The 16,666-nt window shown below is 40.9% G+C and overlaps 1 protein-coding gene across 2 annotated transcripts in view; it reads left to right on the forward strand.

Annotated features, from left to right (window-relative positions):
* Positions 1–2,375: 2,375 nt before the first annotated feature.
* The window catches only part of BCAT1 (branched chain amino acid transaminase 1), a 107,394-nt gene continuing 93,103 nt past the window's right edge, over positions 2,376–16,666 (forward strand). The window contains exon 1 of one of the 2 annotated variants that reach the window (XM_025455388.3): positions 2,376–2,793. In XM_025455388.3, coding sequence (XP_025311173.2) covers positions 2,575–2,793 — 219 coding nt within the window. In that variant the 5' untranslated portion in view covers positions 2,376–2,574. The remainder of the gene's footprint in view (positions 2,794–16,666) is intronic. The other variant, XM_049102765.1, reaches the window with a different exon arrangement.

Genomic DNA, 16,666 nt, shown 5'->3' on the forward strand with positions numbered 1-16,666 from the left:
TATCAGTGGTGACATCAAGAAGATTTAAGTTCCCGGGCAGCCCCGGTGGCCCAGCGGTTTAGTGCCACCTTCCTCCCGGGGCGTGATCCTGGGGACCCCGGATCGAGTCCCACGTCGGGCTCCCTGCATGGAGCCTGCTTCTCTTTCTGCCTGTGCCTCTGTCCCCCTCTCTCTCTGTGTGTCTCTATGAATAAATAAATAAAATCTTAAAAAAAAAAAAAAAGCTTTAAGTTCCCTAATCAGTTTTCTACAAAGACTGACTATAAGAACTCTCAGTGGCAACCCACTCTGGACACCTCTCACTCTAGAGAGCCTTCTTTCTGTTCTCACCCTCACTTAATAAACTATCACTTCATCCTTGTGTGTCCCTGAGATTCATTCTTGACTCCATGAGACAAGAACCCTGCAACCCTATAACAACATCAAAAGAATCCTTATGAAGTTGTTGACAGGCATGCTCTAGGACTTACACATTAATTCATTCAGGTCTGTTGCCCTATTATGTTCTTTTCTCTTACCATGCTCTGTTTTCTCATGAAACTTAGCACTTGCTACTTGATTTAAAAAAAAAAAAAATAACATTTTTAGTGGCACCTGGGTGGCTCAGTGGTTGAGTGTCTACCTCTGGCTCAGGTTGTGAGTGATCCCAGGGTCCTGGAATCAATAAAGTCCCGCATCAGGCTCCGGGCAGGGAGCCTGTTTCTTCCTCTGCCAATGTCTCTGCCTCTCTCTGTGTCTCTCATGAATAAATAAATAATTTTTTTTAAAAAATAACATTTTTATGGAGATATAATTCATGTATTATACAAATCATCTATTTAAAGGGTATAATACATTGGTTTTTAGTATGTTCAGAGTTGTGCAACCATTACCACAATTCAATTTTAGAACATTTTAATCACCCCAAAAAGAACTCCTGTACCCATTAGCAATTACTCCCCATTCCCCCATCTCCCTAGATTGGCAATGACCATCCGTTTTCTGTCTTTATGAATCTTTGTATTCTAGACATTTCAGAAAAATGGAATCACACAGCATGTGGTCATTTATGACTTTCTTATTTCCTGTGATGTTTTCAAGGTTAATTCAAGTACCTAAGCATCTATCAGTAATTCTTTTGTTGCCAAATAATATTTCATTGTATAAATACACTCATCATTGCATGGGCATTTTGCTACCCGAATTAGTGTTTATTTTCTGTTTCCCTCACTAAAGAACATTTTTATTGTTTACCACTTTATGCTTAGAATCTTGCCTGTGATAATCTGATATGTAATAAGAGATCAATAACTTTGTTGAATGATTTAATCATTCATTCAGCTAGCCAACATTTGTTAAGCGCCCCCCTACACACATTTCACACTGGGATCTGTCTTCAAGAATCTCATAATCTGGGGCACCTGGGGGGCTCAGTGGTTGAGCATCTGCCTTTGGTTTAGGTAGTGATCCTGATGTCCTGGAATCCGGTCCCCCATCGGGTTCCCCAGGGGGAGTCTGCTTCTCCCCTTCCTATGTCTCTGCCTCTATTTCTCATGAATAAATAAATAAAATTTTTTTTTTTTTTTTAAAGAATCTCACGGGGATCCCTGGGTGGCTCAGCGATTTAGTGCCTGCCTTTGGCTCAGGGCGCGATCCTGGAGTCCTGGAGTCCAGGGATCGAGTCCCGTGTAGGGCTCCCGGCAAGAAGCCTGCTTCTCCCTCTGCCTGTGTTTCTACCTCTCTCTCTCTCTCTATCATGAATAAATAAATAAAATCTTCAAAAAAATAAAAAAAGAATCTCATAATCTCATGAAGTGCCATCTGTGCAAATAATGCAAAGAGAATGGATTTTTAAACAGGGTAAGGACAAAGCACACCCATACACAAAAGGCTCAGGTTTGCTTGAGAGACTCAGTGAGACCTTCCTAGAGAAGACTTCATCTGAGATGAACAAAAACAGGAGGGTCCCAGAGGGGGTGATCAAGCAGGAGGGCATTTAAGCAAAAGTTCAGGTGCCTGACCTGATCATCTGGTCTGGAAAAGTAACAGCGCTGGAGCTCTTGTGAAACGGGGAGGCATCCCACAGAGGATGAGCCGGGCTAGCAAGCAATGTTCAAATCAGAATTCTATATGCTCAAGGCAAAGGATTAAGGTTTTTTTTTTTTTTTTTTTTTTTTTTTTTCAGATCTAGAAGAAACTGGCAAAAAACGGTGGCATGTGACGGTGGGCTGTGGCACTGAAACAAAGGGTGGGAGAAACAGATTGGCAAACGCAAAAGCCAGACACACGTCCTCTACGTTTAAACTTTTCTGCTTTTGATGATGGGAATCCACTGTCTGATTTTGAACAGGACGTGCGGGAAGGTTCCTCCGGGGGAGTGGGAAGTGAGGCGGGCTGGCGGCCAGCGGGGGAGGGAGTGGCGACGGTGATGGGTTCCCTCCTTCTCCTTGGCATCGCCAGGCTCGCCGTCGGGAACTAGGGCGGAGCACGTGGAAACGCGCTGGAAACACCGGCACCCCCTGGAGCGCGGCGCCGGGGGAGACTCGACCCTGCGGGGCGCGCTGGGGAAACCCCGCCGCGGGGCTCTTCCTGCTGATGCAATCTGCCAGCCGGCCCGCGACCTCCGCCGCCGCCGCCGCCGCCCAGGCTGCAGGCCCGCCCGCCCGCCACGTGGAGCAGCAGCCGCGGGCGCCCCCCGCCGCCGCCGCCGCCGCCGCCGCCTCCGCCGCGCGCTCCGGGCTCCGGGCTCCGGGCCCCGCACCGCCGCCGGGGACGCACCGCGCTGCCCGCCGCGCGCCCCCCGCCACCATGAAGGTAACAAAGACGCGCCTGCGATGCCGCGGAGACACGGGGGCAGCGCTGTGTGTTATCGAGACCTTCCATTCCTTCCTTTTTTTTTTTTTTTTTTAAGATTTTATGTATTTATTCACGAGAAAGAGAGACACGGAGGGAGAAGCCAGGCTCCTTGCTGGGACTCGATCCGGGGTCCCCGGGATCCCGCCCTGGGCCGAAGGGAGGCGCTAAACCGCTGAGCCACGCGGGCTGCCCCTGCAATCATCATCATCTTCTTCTTTTTTTTTAAGATTTATTTATTTATTTATTCACGATAGACAGAGAGAGAGAGAGAGAGAGAGAGGCAGAGACACAGGCAGAGGGAGGAGCAGGCTCCATGCGGGGACCCCGACGGGGGACTCGACCCCGGGACTCCGGGATCACGCCCTGGGCCGAAGGCAGGCGCTAAACCGCTGAGCCACTTGGGCTGCCCAGTGACATTCTTTTTTTATTTAAGATTATATTTATTTATTCATAAGAGACACAGAGAGAGAGGCAGAGACGCAGGCACAGGGAGAAGCAGGCTCCACGCAGGGAGCCCGACGCGGGTCTCGATCCCGGGTCCCCAGGATCCCGCCCGGGGCCGAAGGCGGCGCTAAACCGCCGGGGCCAGCCGGGCTGCCCTCCTTTGCAAACTTGCTCACAGGATGTGCCCTCCTCGGGCTTTTTCACAGCTGCGTTTGTAAACGGGAGATGAAAGGCTGCTCGCAGCCCCCCTCCCTCCCCCCTACCTGTTTTGAAGTTTGGAAAGGAAGAGGAAGGTTTTTTTTTTTTTTTTTTTTTTTCCAATTGCTACGATGCACGGGAGGTGGGGGGACCAGGTCTTGGGAGGGGGGGGGCGGCGTTCCTGGCTGTAAACAGGGCTTTCCTGGCGGGTGTGCGAAACGAGGGAGGGATGTCGGTAATGCAGAACCGGGATGACGGTGGGAGAGGGAGGGGAGACTGCCTCTGCGCTCCTAAAAGCAGAAGGCTGGTCTTTGGCTTGTGGAAATGCAAAGCTTCTATGAGTTACAAATCATATTAGCCTAAGGGCATTCTCTTATTAAACTGTGGGAGCCGCCTTAATGGTTTTCATTCTTATGCTAATCGATGATAATTAGCCTAGCTGCCTATTACTTCTGATGATTTAGGTGTAGGGAAAAAACCGTCTTCCTGCTCTTAACTCATTGGAAGACTTCAATTACGTTAAAAACTGAAGAGCAGCTTTTTTTTTTTTTTTAAAGGAAAGTAAAGGATGTGCAGGTAGGCCTGCCACCTAAATATCTTGGGAGGAAGAGCTATGCAAACTGAACTTTTAGGAGACATAAACCCACGTTTCAGCATTCTGAAGGAGGAAGATTGAAGTAAGGTTCCAACTTCACTTACCCGCAACCCATCCCAATCCACGATTTCAGTTACCAGAAATAATATGTAAACGGTGCCAAACAAAAATTTCTACTAAGATTAGTCAGGAATTGAGTGGAAACCCTCTTTTGTGTTAAAACGAGATCACGCTGCTGCAGTGAAAAATTTAGCACCCCCTATTTCCATAGTCAGATATTCTATTTCTGCCCTGCTCATTGCTAATTTCAAGGGAAATATACACTTCCATCGAGTATAGGGTTAGTGAGTAAAAAGAGAATTATGAGATTAAACACTTTTGCCTTTCCAGCTTTTCCCTATCCTATGTGGAGTTGTTGATTATGCATTTTTGTTAATTCATGGATGCTTTAACGTAAGTCCAAAAACCCCAATCCCTTTGGCAAAGTACTTTTATAACCCGGTGATCTAGAAGATATCTTCAGGTAGTCTCATATCTCTTTTCTGATATTTTGCTGAGATTAGGAAAGAAAAGGTTGATTTCTAGGCATGAACTAAGAAGTACACGGAGTTCCTTTAAGTTTGTTGTTTTTATTTCAAAAAGATCTGTACCTTCCTTTCACCTAGGTATTGCTGCTCTGATTATTATTATTTTTTGAATGTTCTTTGCACATGGCATCATGAGAGGCTCTGTCCTTGGCATGTTTTCCAGGCATGGCTCTTTTCCCCAGGACCTTATATTTTTAGATGGACACATACAGCATAGGCAACCGAATAAGAAAACTAGCATATACAATGAATAGAATGTGTATAAGAATAGTAAGTACATATTATGATTTGCTAAATTAAGGTGGAGATTTAAAAGAGCTGCATATCTAAAGGGGTAGAGACAGGAGAAGTCATTGTCAGTGATGTGAAGGAAGTGAGAGGGTTTGACTGACAGCAGGGGTGGAAAGGGCCATTTGTCTGTGTGCAGGGGGTAGGACCTGGGGCCTAGCAGGGAGAGAGGTTTATTTTTCAGACACAGAATGGGGCCCCTCAGGCAAGGCTCAGGGATGCATAGCTAGTGCAGCAGGCCTAACAAAAGGATATGGGTAGAAACTGGTGGTGAGAAAAAAAGGAAAAGGGAGGAAAAAAAGACACGAATTTAATTTGGGCTCATATTTCATTTAATTAGTTTCCATAATAAATCATTTCATTTGATTTTAGAACTACAGAGAGACGGGCGCCTGGGTGGCTCAGTTGGTTAAGCTCTGCCTTTGGCTCAAGTCATGATCCCAGGATTCTGGGATCCAGCCCTGCATCAGGCTCTGCTCAGTGGGGAATCTTGCTTCCCCCTCTCCCCACCTCTTACTACTCTCTCTTGCTGTCTCTCTCTTGAATAAATAAATAAAAATCTTAAAAAGAAAAAAAAAAACTACAGAGAGAAAGGAAGGAAAATTTTCCATTTGTATGCAAGAATTTCTCTTGCCCAATCAGCTCATTGAACCCTGAGAAGGTCTAATGATTTGAAACGGTTTAAAATCTTATAAAAGAAAGTTGAAAACAGTCATTTGATTATTATAGAGATTTACACTAAGAATGAAAAAGAAGCTGTGATTTCCTTGAGTAGCTGCGTATTTCTCCATTGTTTTCATAATTTTGTTTTTTCAGAGATTGTCCTGTGTCTGACACCTCTCAACAATAACCAGTCCAAATAATTATTATGCCAAAGAGCCATAATTTTGGCATGGCATATTCAACTTCCCTCAGGGTCCTTATTTCAAATGTCAAGATATAAACCAGCAAAGTGAACAGCCTAGTAGTACTGTTATTAACATGAGAGGTCTGGGCTTATGAGTAAACTATTTCTGTCCGTCAATGAAAACTTATTTCTAAACTGGCTGTCTTGAGTGTTTGGGTTGGTTATATCTTTTGGGATTTTGTGTTGTCTGCTTCTTTGAAGGACCTCCTCTCAGTGGGTGGAGGAAGATGGAAATTAAGAGCTTTCTCCTGTTCCCTTTAGGCTTGGCAACCACAATTCCTATAAATAACAGATCCCCTTATGCCTAAGGGGATTTGGTTACCATCTAATGGAGAGAATCTAGGACCTTGCATGATACTTTATCCCAGGCTGGGATGGGTATGGTACTGTCATTCTTTCTGAGTACAAGGGGAAACTGGTCTGCTCACTTTACAGTTGTAAATGTGGGCAGTCTTTGTGTTGCAACTTCATTCCCTCAACAGCTGTACAACTGCTCCAAACATTTAACATAACATATGGTAGACATTCCTACTGATTGGTTTCCTGAACTTCTGTAGCCCATTTGTAATACATGTCAGTGCCCATTCTAACACCTCTGTCATTAGATTCTGCATAAATCAACTGAGATATAAATGTGAGGTGCAACTCAGGTTTTGAAAATATTTCAAAAGTAAGCATTTGAGGGGGGTGGGGAGGAATCCCCGGGAGGCTCAGGGGTTTAGCACCTGCCTTTGGCCCCGGGGCGCGATCCTGGAGTCTTGGGATCGAGTCCCGCATTGGGCTCCTGGCATGGAGCCTGCTTCTCCCTCTGCCTGTGTCTCTGCTTCTCTCTCGCTTTCTCTGTGTCTATCATGAATAAAAAAAAAAAAAAAAAAAAAAAAAAAAATCTTAAAAAGAAAGTAAACATTCGAGATGCTCTGATTTACAAATATTACTTTGCAAATATTTGTGGACATTTTAATCATAAGATCTGGTCTGATTCACAATGGCAGTGGTGAATGCAAAGTCAAAAGCAGAGTGCTAATTGCACCAATGCTTCTAATTAGTCCTCTCAAATCCACAAGCTAAATAATATTACGTCTATAAATTGAGGGTTTTTATTTTAAAAAGAAGTTAGAAATTACATCACCATTTTAATGCAGCACAGCCCATCACATAAACATTTTCCCTTGTCATATTGGCTGTGCCTTTTTTGTGAGAAAAGTTACTTTGCAAAAACATTTCTCTTGTGTTCAGTGATTAATGGGTGAGAGTAAAAGATATTCATGTTTCAAAAATAAGATAAAAAGTCAAGAGAGGGAAAAGGGAAGACAAGTTAAAAAAAATAGAGGAAATTATATTGCTACAAGCAATAATCCAGAGAAGTTGTACTGAAAAACACATGATTCTTTGTAATTGAAAAACTGTCGAATACTTAAAAAATCCAGCTGGTTCCCTTCATACTTGTCATATAGTTCATCTAAAAAGAACCAATTTATTCATTATTTTGATATGTAGATCTGAATATTTGATCAATTGTATTTATAGTCTATCCTAGTCTGAGAAATGTTTTTACTATTTTAATTATAGGTGGTCAGTGGCCTTAGGAAATGCTAAGAAGCCTAGGATGTAATTAGAACGTTCAAATTCTATCTGACTCCTTTTAAGTCTAGACAGAAGGAGCACCTGTTGGGATGTTCAAGGCCAAACATGCCACAGATATCTCTTACATGACCTACAAAGATCTCAACACAGTTTGGGCATGAGGCCAAGGATGGATTTGCACCGGGTGATCACTCAGCAGTTGTTAGCATTCCACCAATACATTAAAGGGTGATTTTGTCTAGTATATTTTATTTTAGCTGATTCAGGTTCAAAGATACATTGTTTTGATCTTAGTGCTAGATGGTAGCTCAGGAATCTGAAATTACAATAAATGTTCATTTGAATTTTGAAGATAAAAAGTAGAGTTAAAATGGAGCTATAAAGTTTATGGTGGAAACAATGCATTCCTTAGGGATTCCACAGTTTTCTTTTTCTTTTTCTCTTTTTTTAAAGATTTTATTTATTTACTTGAGAGAGAGAGTGAAGTGCAAGCAGGGAGAGCGGCAGAGGGAGAGGGAGTAGCAGGCTCTCCACTGGTCAGGGAGGCTGACATGGGTCTGGATCCTGGACCCTGGAATCGTGACCTGAGCTGAAGGCAGACGCTTAACCGACCGAGCCACCGAGGCGCCCTGATTGTATGGTTTTCAATGTTGTGAATGTTTCATATACTTGCAGGGTTAGTGCTGGTGTTTATAGAAGAAATACATTGAAGTTTGAAGAAGGACTTCTTTGCTTACCTAAGATAATGATGCTTTACATTTCTAAACGCCATATAAATTACATATTGAATTGTAACCTCAAAACATTTGTATGAAGAAAGCATTACAGCTATTATTAACCCCATTTTACAGATAAGGAAAATAAAGATCAGAATACTAGAATCGTTTAAGATCACAAATAACAGAGCATAATAGAAACTAGATATTTTGAGTCCTAGTCCAACATGGTATCCCCTTTACCAGGGTTCTGGAATCACTTGTGTCCAATATCACGTTGTAAATCTTATGAAAAGTATAAACAAGGGCACCTGGGTGGTTCAGTGGTTGAGCATCTGCCTTTGGCTCAAGTCATGGTGCCGGGGTCGTGGGATTGAGTCCCGTATCGGGATCTCGCAGGGAGCCTGCTTCTCCCTCTGCCTATGTCTCTGCCTCTGTGTGTGTCTCTCATGAATAAATAAATAAAATCTTTTAAAAAATTAAGTATAAACAATCTCCAGCAAAATGTTCAAACATACATAGGTATAACATTTTGCATCTCAGTTATTTGTTATTAAAACCTGGACAGGGATCCCTGGGTGGCGCAGCGGTTTGGCGCCTGCCTTTGGCCCAGGGCGCGATCCTGGAGACCCGGGATCGAATCCCACATCGGGCTCCCGGTGCATGGAGCCTGCTTCTCCCTCTGCCTGTGTCTCTGCCTCTCTCTCTCTTTCTCTCTGTGACTATCATAAATAAATAAATAAATAAAAATTAAAAAAAAATAAAACCTGGACAGTAGAGTTCGTATAGCATGGGAGACTAATGGAAGATACAGAAATGATCTACTTATTTAGAGCAGTAGAGAGCTATTGGCTCTTACCTCTGTAATCAACTGAAGTATAAAAATATATAAAGGATCCACCCTGTCCTTTGAATATTGAAAAACCCCAAATAATTGCCTGGCTTTAGCTCAAACAGAAAGGCAGTTTCCTTGTTTTTTTTTTTTTGTTTGTTTGTTTTTTTGTTTTGTTTTTTGTTTTTTTTTTTAGCAGCATGTGAATTATCAGGTTTTTTCTTTATGTTTTATCTCATAAAGATTTAATGTATACAGTGTAGGAGAGGAATAAAAACTTATCCCCCATATCCTCTTATGTTCTGTACCTGGAGTCATGCAAATTAGACTGATACAAGATAGATTAATGAGAGAAGAACCAGTTTATTAGCTCATGCAGTATACATGCACATGAGAAATATGGTGAGGAGTCACTCAAAGGGTGACCAGGACTTGTGCTGATCAGATTTAGTAACTGAACAAAGAATGATAACCTGGTAGAAAAGTAACAAGGATAAGGGCACAGGTTTTAGGCTTCCAAGTGAATCAGACCGTGCGCAGAGAACGGAAGCGCCAGGAAGGTTTCTTTCCACATCTCTTGTCTCCATTCTTGTTAGCTCAAAGTAATCCTTATGCCAAAGTGGCATAGTTTGGGGTGGCATATTTTGATCCTATACTATTCACAGAATAGAACTGGATTTATAGAATCTTCACCCTGATAATCTTTGATCTCAGTCTAGTTTTGAAGTGTGTGCATGGTTATTTGGGGTTAATACATAATTTTTTTAAAAGATTTTATTTATTTATGAGAGAGAGAGAGAGAGAGGCAGAGACACAGGCAGAGGGAGAAGCAGGCTCCATGCAGGGAGCCCGACATGGGACTCGATCCTGGGTCTCCAGGATCACACCCCGGGCCGAAAGTGGCGCTAAACCGCTGGGCCACCTGGGCTGCCCGATACACAATTTTTTAGTGGAATTTAATAGTTTTGGATGCCTCATTTTCCCATTTCTTAGATTTAATTCTCTACGGGTAGTGCCTGTCAAAGAGGCAGGCCTACAAGGCCATGTTCCTACCAGGTGACCCTACCTTAGCCACAGCTGATTGTAGCAAAGGTGGATATTTGATCCAATGTCAACCATCTTTTACTTCTTTCTTATTCTCTTGTCCCCCATATTCGATGAGATATCATATCCTGTGGATTCTATTTTCTCCATATCTATATGTTTTCTCTTTCCCATTGCTAATGGACTGATTTATGCTCTCATTGCTTCTTGCTTGAATTATTTCAGGTTTCTCAGCTGGTCTCAAGCTCAATTTCCTAAGGTACTATTTTAATAATGTCATTCCCTCCCTCAAAATATGTCTATGCCTTCCCTATTGTCTACTGAATGTAGCTTTAGTGCATGAGGTCTTTTTCTAATCTTCTCCCATAACCTTTCCGTCTGTGCATTCCTCTAGTCATAAGCTGTACCTTGGAACGAGCTCTTACATTTCCACATATTTGTTCCTAACCTCCTTTGCCCCATTTATACCTCTCCCCTTATGGTTCACTCCCTAAGCATGTTTTGGGAACAGTGACTATTTTCACAGTGAAATGAATTTAGGTACAAGGTGGAAAGGTACAAATAGAGTTATATTTTGAAGTTAGGATATAAGATACTGATTATGTCCTGCAATCTCTCTGCACTCACCTTTCCTTTCCTCTGGCCTGAACCATGTACCATCATTGGTGCTTTAGAGATATTAGCTAAGTTAAATCATCTACTATTTCTAGGCTTCATAGGTCAGATTGGTTTAATACCTCTTCCTTTTCAAACAGCAGCTACATCTTTCCATATCTGGATTTATTTAGGGTCAATGCTTTGGCTGACCTCCAAAAGATAAAGGTTTATAAAAACATAGAAAACAGTAAGTATTTTCATGTTTTAATGCCTATTGCCAAAGTCATTTTATATAGAGCTATTTACCGATAGATTTTTTACAGAATGTAAAAAAGACTATAAGCATAAACAGATAATAAATATTTCTGAAAAAATGCATAGCATTATGAACTGAAAACCACAAAGTTCCTAACAAACCCAGCAGTGCCACTCTGCTAAATCACTACTGTTTTCATATTTAGGCAGTTTATAATGGGAAACTCCGGTCATATCTCAAGGAACTGACTTAGAATATAGAACAAAGTCATGTGTCTGGGAATGTTAACCAATTCCAATACTGTTTAACATGTTTTTTTTCTGTTGTTGCGAACAATGCAGTTTTTAAGCAATCTAATTAATGCATAAACTGACAGACAAATCCAACAAAAGAGGCACTTAGAGGCAGTGTTCATTGAATACTGGAATTTTGAAAGAAAAAATCTATTAGGTCATTTTCGGCATTTACTTCTGCTAAAGAAGGATTGTTCTTTCGAGTTTATTTTTCTAGCATTCAATTCTGTTTCACTTTAATACCTCAACAACCAAGACTTTTCAAATCTTCTGTGGAAGGTCTGCCACTTAGTATATTTGCTGTTTAAAGTTTCCTGATAATCAACTTATTTCTTTTTCCTTTCAGTTATATACATCAACCATTTATGCTTGGCTATGCTGACTCATTAGTCACAAGTCTTTATGCTTTCTAAAAAAATATCATATAACATTATGAGCATTTTCATTACTTGGTCTTAAAGTACAATGTTATTTTTTTAAAAAAATATTTATTTATGTATTTGAGAGAGAGAGTGAGAGAGTACGTGAATGCCTCTGCATACACCAAGGTAGAAGGGGTGGGTTGAGCCCAGCATAGGGCTCCATTCACAAGACCCTGAGATCATGACCTGAGCAGAATAGGACACTCAACTGACTAAGCAGCCCAGGTGCCCCATAATGTACAATTTGTTATTAACTAAACTGACATTTTGTTTTCCAGTAACATTTGAGCAAATTTTCTATCAGTAATGTCAGTAATTCCATGAATATGTAGCTAAAGGACGTCAATGACATCCTTTCATGCATACCTTTCCTGCATGCCTCTTAACATTAACGTCATTCCTGCTGTCAACCAGGCACCTTATTTCCTCTTGACCAATGTTCTGAGAACATTATTTACAGTAGCCCATCAGTCTACCACTTACTGTAAAGGACAGTACTTCGAAGCTGGGAATGAGGGGTCTTTTGCAACCATATGAACTTAATTACACGAGATAGGAGTGTTTTTTTAGGGTGATATTATCAGTTATTATGACTAACCCATTTATTTTTAATATCAGTTTAAAATATTATTTCTAATATTTAGTATTTGAAATAATACAGCTCAGAGATCAATAATTCTCTTTTAAAGATTTTATTTATTTATTCATGAGAGAGACACACACACACAGAGAAGTAGAGACACAGGCGGAGAGACAAGCAGGCTCCATGCAAGGAGCCCAACATGGGACTTGATCCTGGGACTCCAGGATCATGCCCTGGGCCAAAGGCAGGCACTAAACTGCTGAGCCACCCAGGGATCCCTGAGATCAATCATTCTTTGTTTATAAGATCACACTATCGGTATCTTAAATTCAAGTTAAATTTATTACACACCATAACTGATATATAATGTTACATTTATTTCTTATTCACTTATTTAGTTGACAACAAATATGAACAATGACAACAAAATAAAAAAAAAGACTAATATCCTTTTCAACCCTAAGTCAGTTTAATTTAGCTTAAGTTGTCTAAGCTAATTATAGAAATTAAATATTTAATTTAGCTTAAATTACTTATTTAAATTATTTAAGCTAAATTAAATAGTATAATTAAGTTGTTTAGGATTGAAATATTTGGTTATATGTTAATATATTTATATGATATGTTTTAGGACTTACGTGATTCACTAGCCTAACTGAGAGTCTTAAGTAATTTTGGTATAACAAGGAAAATAAGAACTCCATCCTTTCTATTAAGGAAAAAATTTTCAGCAAATACAGAGGAAAAATATGTTCTTACTTTTAAAATAATTTAATGACCCATCCTTTGGAGTAAGTATAATCAAAAATATTTTACTAAAGGAGAGATCATTAAATTAAAAGTAAGATCAGGAGTGCTGGGTGGCTCAGTCAATAGGTGTCTGACTCTTGATTTCAGCTCGGGCCATGATCTCAGTGTTGTGGGATTGAACCCTGCAAAACGCTTCATGCTTAGTGCAGTCTGCCCAAGATTTTCTCCCTCTCCCTCCCCACCTGCCCTCCCCACTGCATACATGCTTCCTCCTTCCCTCTCTCTCTCTCAGGAAAAAAAAAAAAAAAAGAAAGGAAAAGAAAAGTAAGATCATATTTTTTCTCTATATTTGCTGGAAAAGTTATTCTATTTACATTCAATTAGTTAACATATAGTGTATTATTAGTTTCAGAGGTAGAGTTCAGTAATTCAGCAGTTGTATATAACACCCAGCACTCATTACATCATGTGCCCACATGAGATAGATTTAATAGTTTGACATCATTGTTGTTAATACTTAGTTTAATTGGAAGTGCCTTGTATTTACTTATAAATGTGTGAAATGATGTATAAACAAGAGTATTTATTGCAGCACTGTTTGTAACAACAAAAGATTAGAACTCACCCACATATTCATCAGGTGTGAAAAAGAAGGAGGTAAAAAAACAGTGGAGAGAATAATCAGTAGGCTCTCTAAATATACTAGGAAAATCTCCATCAGACTTTTTGCTATACATTTTTATGTATTGTTTGATTTTTGACACATAAATTTATTATATTCAAATTTTAAAGAAAAAAAAGAAATGGAACTGCCTTATAGTGAGTGAACTTAGCTTGACTCTAAAGCCATTGTCTAGAAAATCTGAAATTTTGGGAAATTCAGAAATACCAGAAATACTGGGTAATTCAGCACAATTTGTATAAGACCAAGGATATATATCATGACAAAATTTCTAAACTATTGTATTTAATTTTAACTAACTGAAAATGATCTATTGAGAAGGCAGGTTAAACATAATGTGTAAACCAAACTGCAGTAACTATTATATTAAGAGTATACAAACCCTTCTTCAAATCTAAAATTTATATATTATAATAGTGACTAGCAAACAATGATTGATTGGAGTTTCATTTGATTAGCTCTTACTAAGACCATCAGGCTTTGTACTAGGCAAATGGAAATAATTCAAGCATTATTTTTACTCTTGAGAAGTAACTATTCAGGGAGAGAAATGTATAAAGAGCAAATGCAATAAAGTATAATAGTTGCCACAGTAGGAGTCTGCACAAGTTACTATGGTGCATAACAAAGATTAGAGAAATCAGGAAAGGCTTTATAGTGGAGATGAAGTTTGAGCAGAATCATGGAAGAAGGCCAGATGAATATAGGTAAGAGCATTGTAGGTACCAGTTTTATCCAACCTCAGACTTTTGAACATAGATTCAACCGCCCATGGCCTTACCGTAGAAGACCATGAGGAAGCATATGCCTGGCCTCCCTTCCAGACCACTGGTAAACATAGACAGCCCTGAATATCCAACATCCTCTAGGGAATGAATTGTTGGAACTCACAACATTGGCAACCTCGCAACCAGTTAAATGCATCTGGTTACACCTTTTTCACAGTGCCTTCATTCACCTTCTCTCTCCATGCTCTGTGGTTTCTGTCTTGACTCAACACGCACTGGAACTTCCCACCCAAATTTGTCCACAATACCTTTTGCAACTCAATATTAGCACATTTCTCGTCACCCTCCCTAAATATGTCCTGCTCCTCCTGGCCTTAGATGAGGTCACTTCCTTACCTTTCTCTACTGGATATTGCTCATTTTCTCCACCTTCCTTTCTCAGAATTAGAGGTATGTTGATCTCCTTTTCTGTGCCCAATGCTGTTTCCATATCAGGCTCCTTCTGTAAAACCCCTCTCTGCTACTAATACCATCACTCTGTGATACCCCATCTCTTCGTAACTATCATTGAAAGACAGCCTGGTCACTTTGCCTCCATTATCCATTGAAGATTTTAGCACCTGGTTCCTGCTTCTCTCTTCCAACCAAGTCTTATTTTCCTATATTATTTCAAGGTGCATGGATGGCTCATTTTCCTTTCTGGTATCTCAGTCCCTTTAATTTTTCATCTCCCTTAACTGCCTACATTTCCCAGATGCTACCCCACACCTATGGCCATACCCTGGACTTTTGAGTCACACTAAATTATAAGTCCTGTAGGTTATTTTTTGGTTCAAGATATATCTGACATTTGTACAATTATCTCCATCTTAGCTGCTGTGTGCCCAGTTCAAGTGACTGTCTTCTCTTCACTGAGTATAAATGTTTCTTGCTCATCTCCATCTCCCACTCTTAATCTGTTCTCCATGGAACAAAGTAATGACATCATTCATCTGCTTAAAAGAATTCCTGAACCCCTAACTGTTATGCTTTGGATAAAACCCAAAGTCTCTTCTATGCTCTAGAAGTCCCAGACAGATCTAGCTCCTTCCTCTTTGCAGCCTTACCTTGTTACTACTGTGTCCACCTCCCTTCATCCCGCAAACTTTTTCTTCAGAGCCTTTGCACTTGCTGATCCCTCTACTCAGACAGTCTTCTTAATCCTCATCTACCTAGCATCTTATCACCCTACCAGCCTCAGATTGAATGTTGCTACCTCAAAGAGACCCTCACTAACCCCCTTGTGATTCCCAGTCTTTCAGAGCACTAACTGCAATCTACAGTTATTCACTGGTGTGATTATCATTGTGGTTTTGGGATTTATGTTGGACTCTCCCACTAGATCATACATTTCTTTTTTTTTTTTAAGGTTTTTTTTTTAAAGATTTTATTATTTATTCATGAGATACATACAGAGAGAGAGAGGCAGGGGGAGAAGCAGCCTCCATGCAGAGAGCCCGATGTGGGACATGATCCTGGATCTCCAGGATCATGTTCTGGGCTGAAGACGGCGCTAAACCACTGAGCCACCCATGCTGCCCAGATCATACATTTCTTGAGGGCAGGGAGCATATTGCTTTTTACTACAATGCAACTGTCTGTCTTCCAGTGCCTGGCCCATTATACGTGGTTGGTGAGTGTGATAGGCTGCATACTGGCCCCTCAAAGATGTTCATGTCCTAATCCCCAGAAACTTCTTATTATGAAAGAGATTTTGCAGTTATGATTAAGTTATGGATCTTGAGCTGGGGAGATTATCCTTGATCATCTGGGTGGGCCCAGTGTGATCACAAGGGTCTCTATAAGAGGAAGCGGGATGGTCATGGTCAGGAGATGTGATGATAAAAGCAGAGGAGAGCAGCCGGGGTGACTCAGTGGTTTAGCGCCGCCTTCAGTCCAGGCTGTGGTCCTGGCCACCCAAGATCAAGTCCCACGTTGGGCTCCCTGCATGGAGCCTGCTTCTCCCTCTGCCTGTCTCTGCGTCTCTCTCTCTCTCTCTCTCTGTGGCTCTCATGAATAAATAAATAAAATCTTAAAAAAAAAAAAAGCAGAGGAGTGTGTGTGTATATGTAAGAGAGACAGAGAGAGAGTGAGATTTGCATATTCTTCACTGTTTGCTTTGAAGATGGAGGAGGAAGGAATGTAAGTGGCTTCTGTGGCTTCCAGAAGCTGGAAAAGCCCAGGAAATAAGTTCTAACCCTACAGCTTTCAGAAGGAATGCAGCCCTGCTAACACCTTGACTTAGCACTTGTGACCTCTGAAACCATAATAAATTTCTGTTCTTTG

The sequence above is a fragment of the Canis lupus genome, chromosome 27, assembly GCF_003254725.2.
Source record: "Canis lupus dingo isolate Sandy chromosome 27, ASM325472v2, whole genome shotgun sequence".
In the NCBI taxonomy this organism is placed as follows: domain Eukaryota; kingdom Metazoa; phylum Chordata; class Mammalia; order Carnivora; family Canidae; genus Canis; species Canis lupus.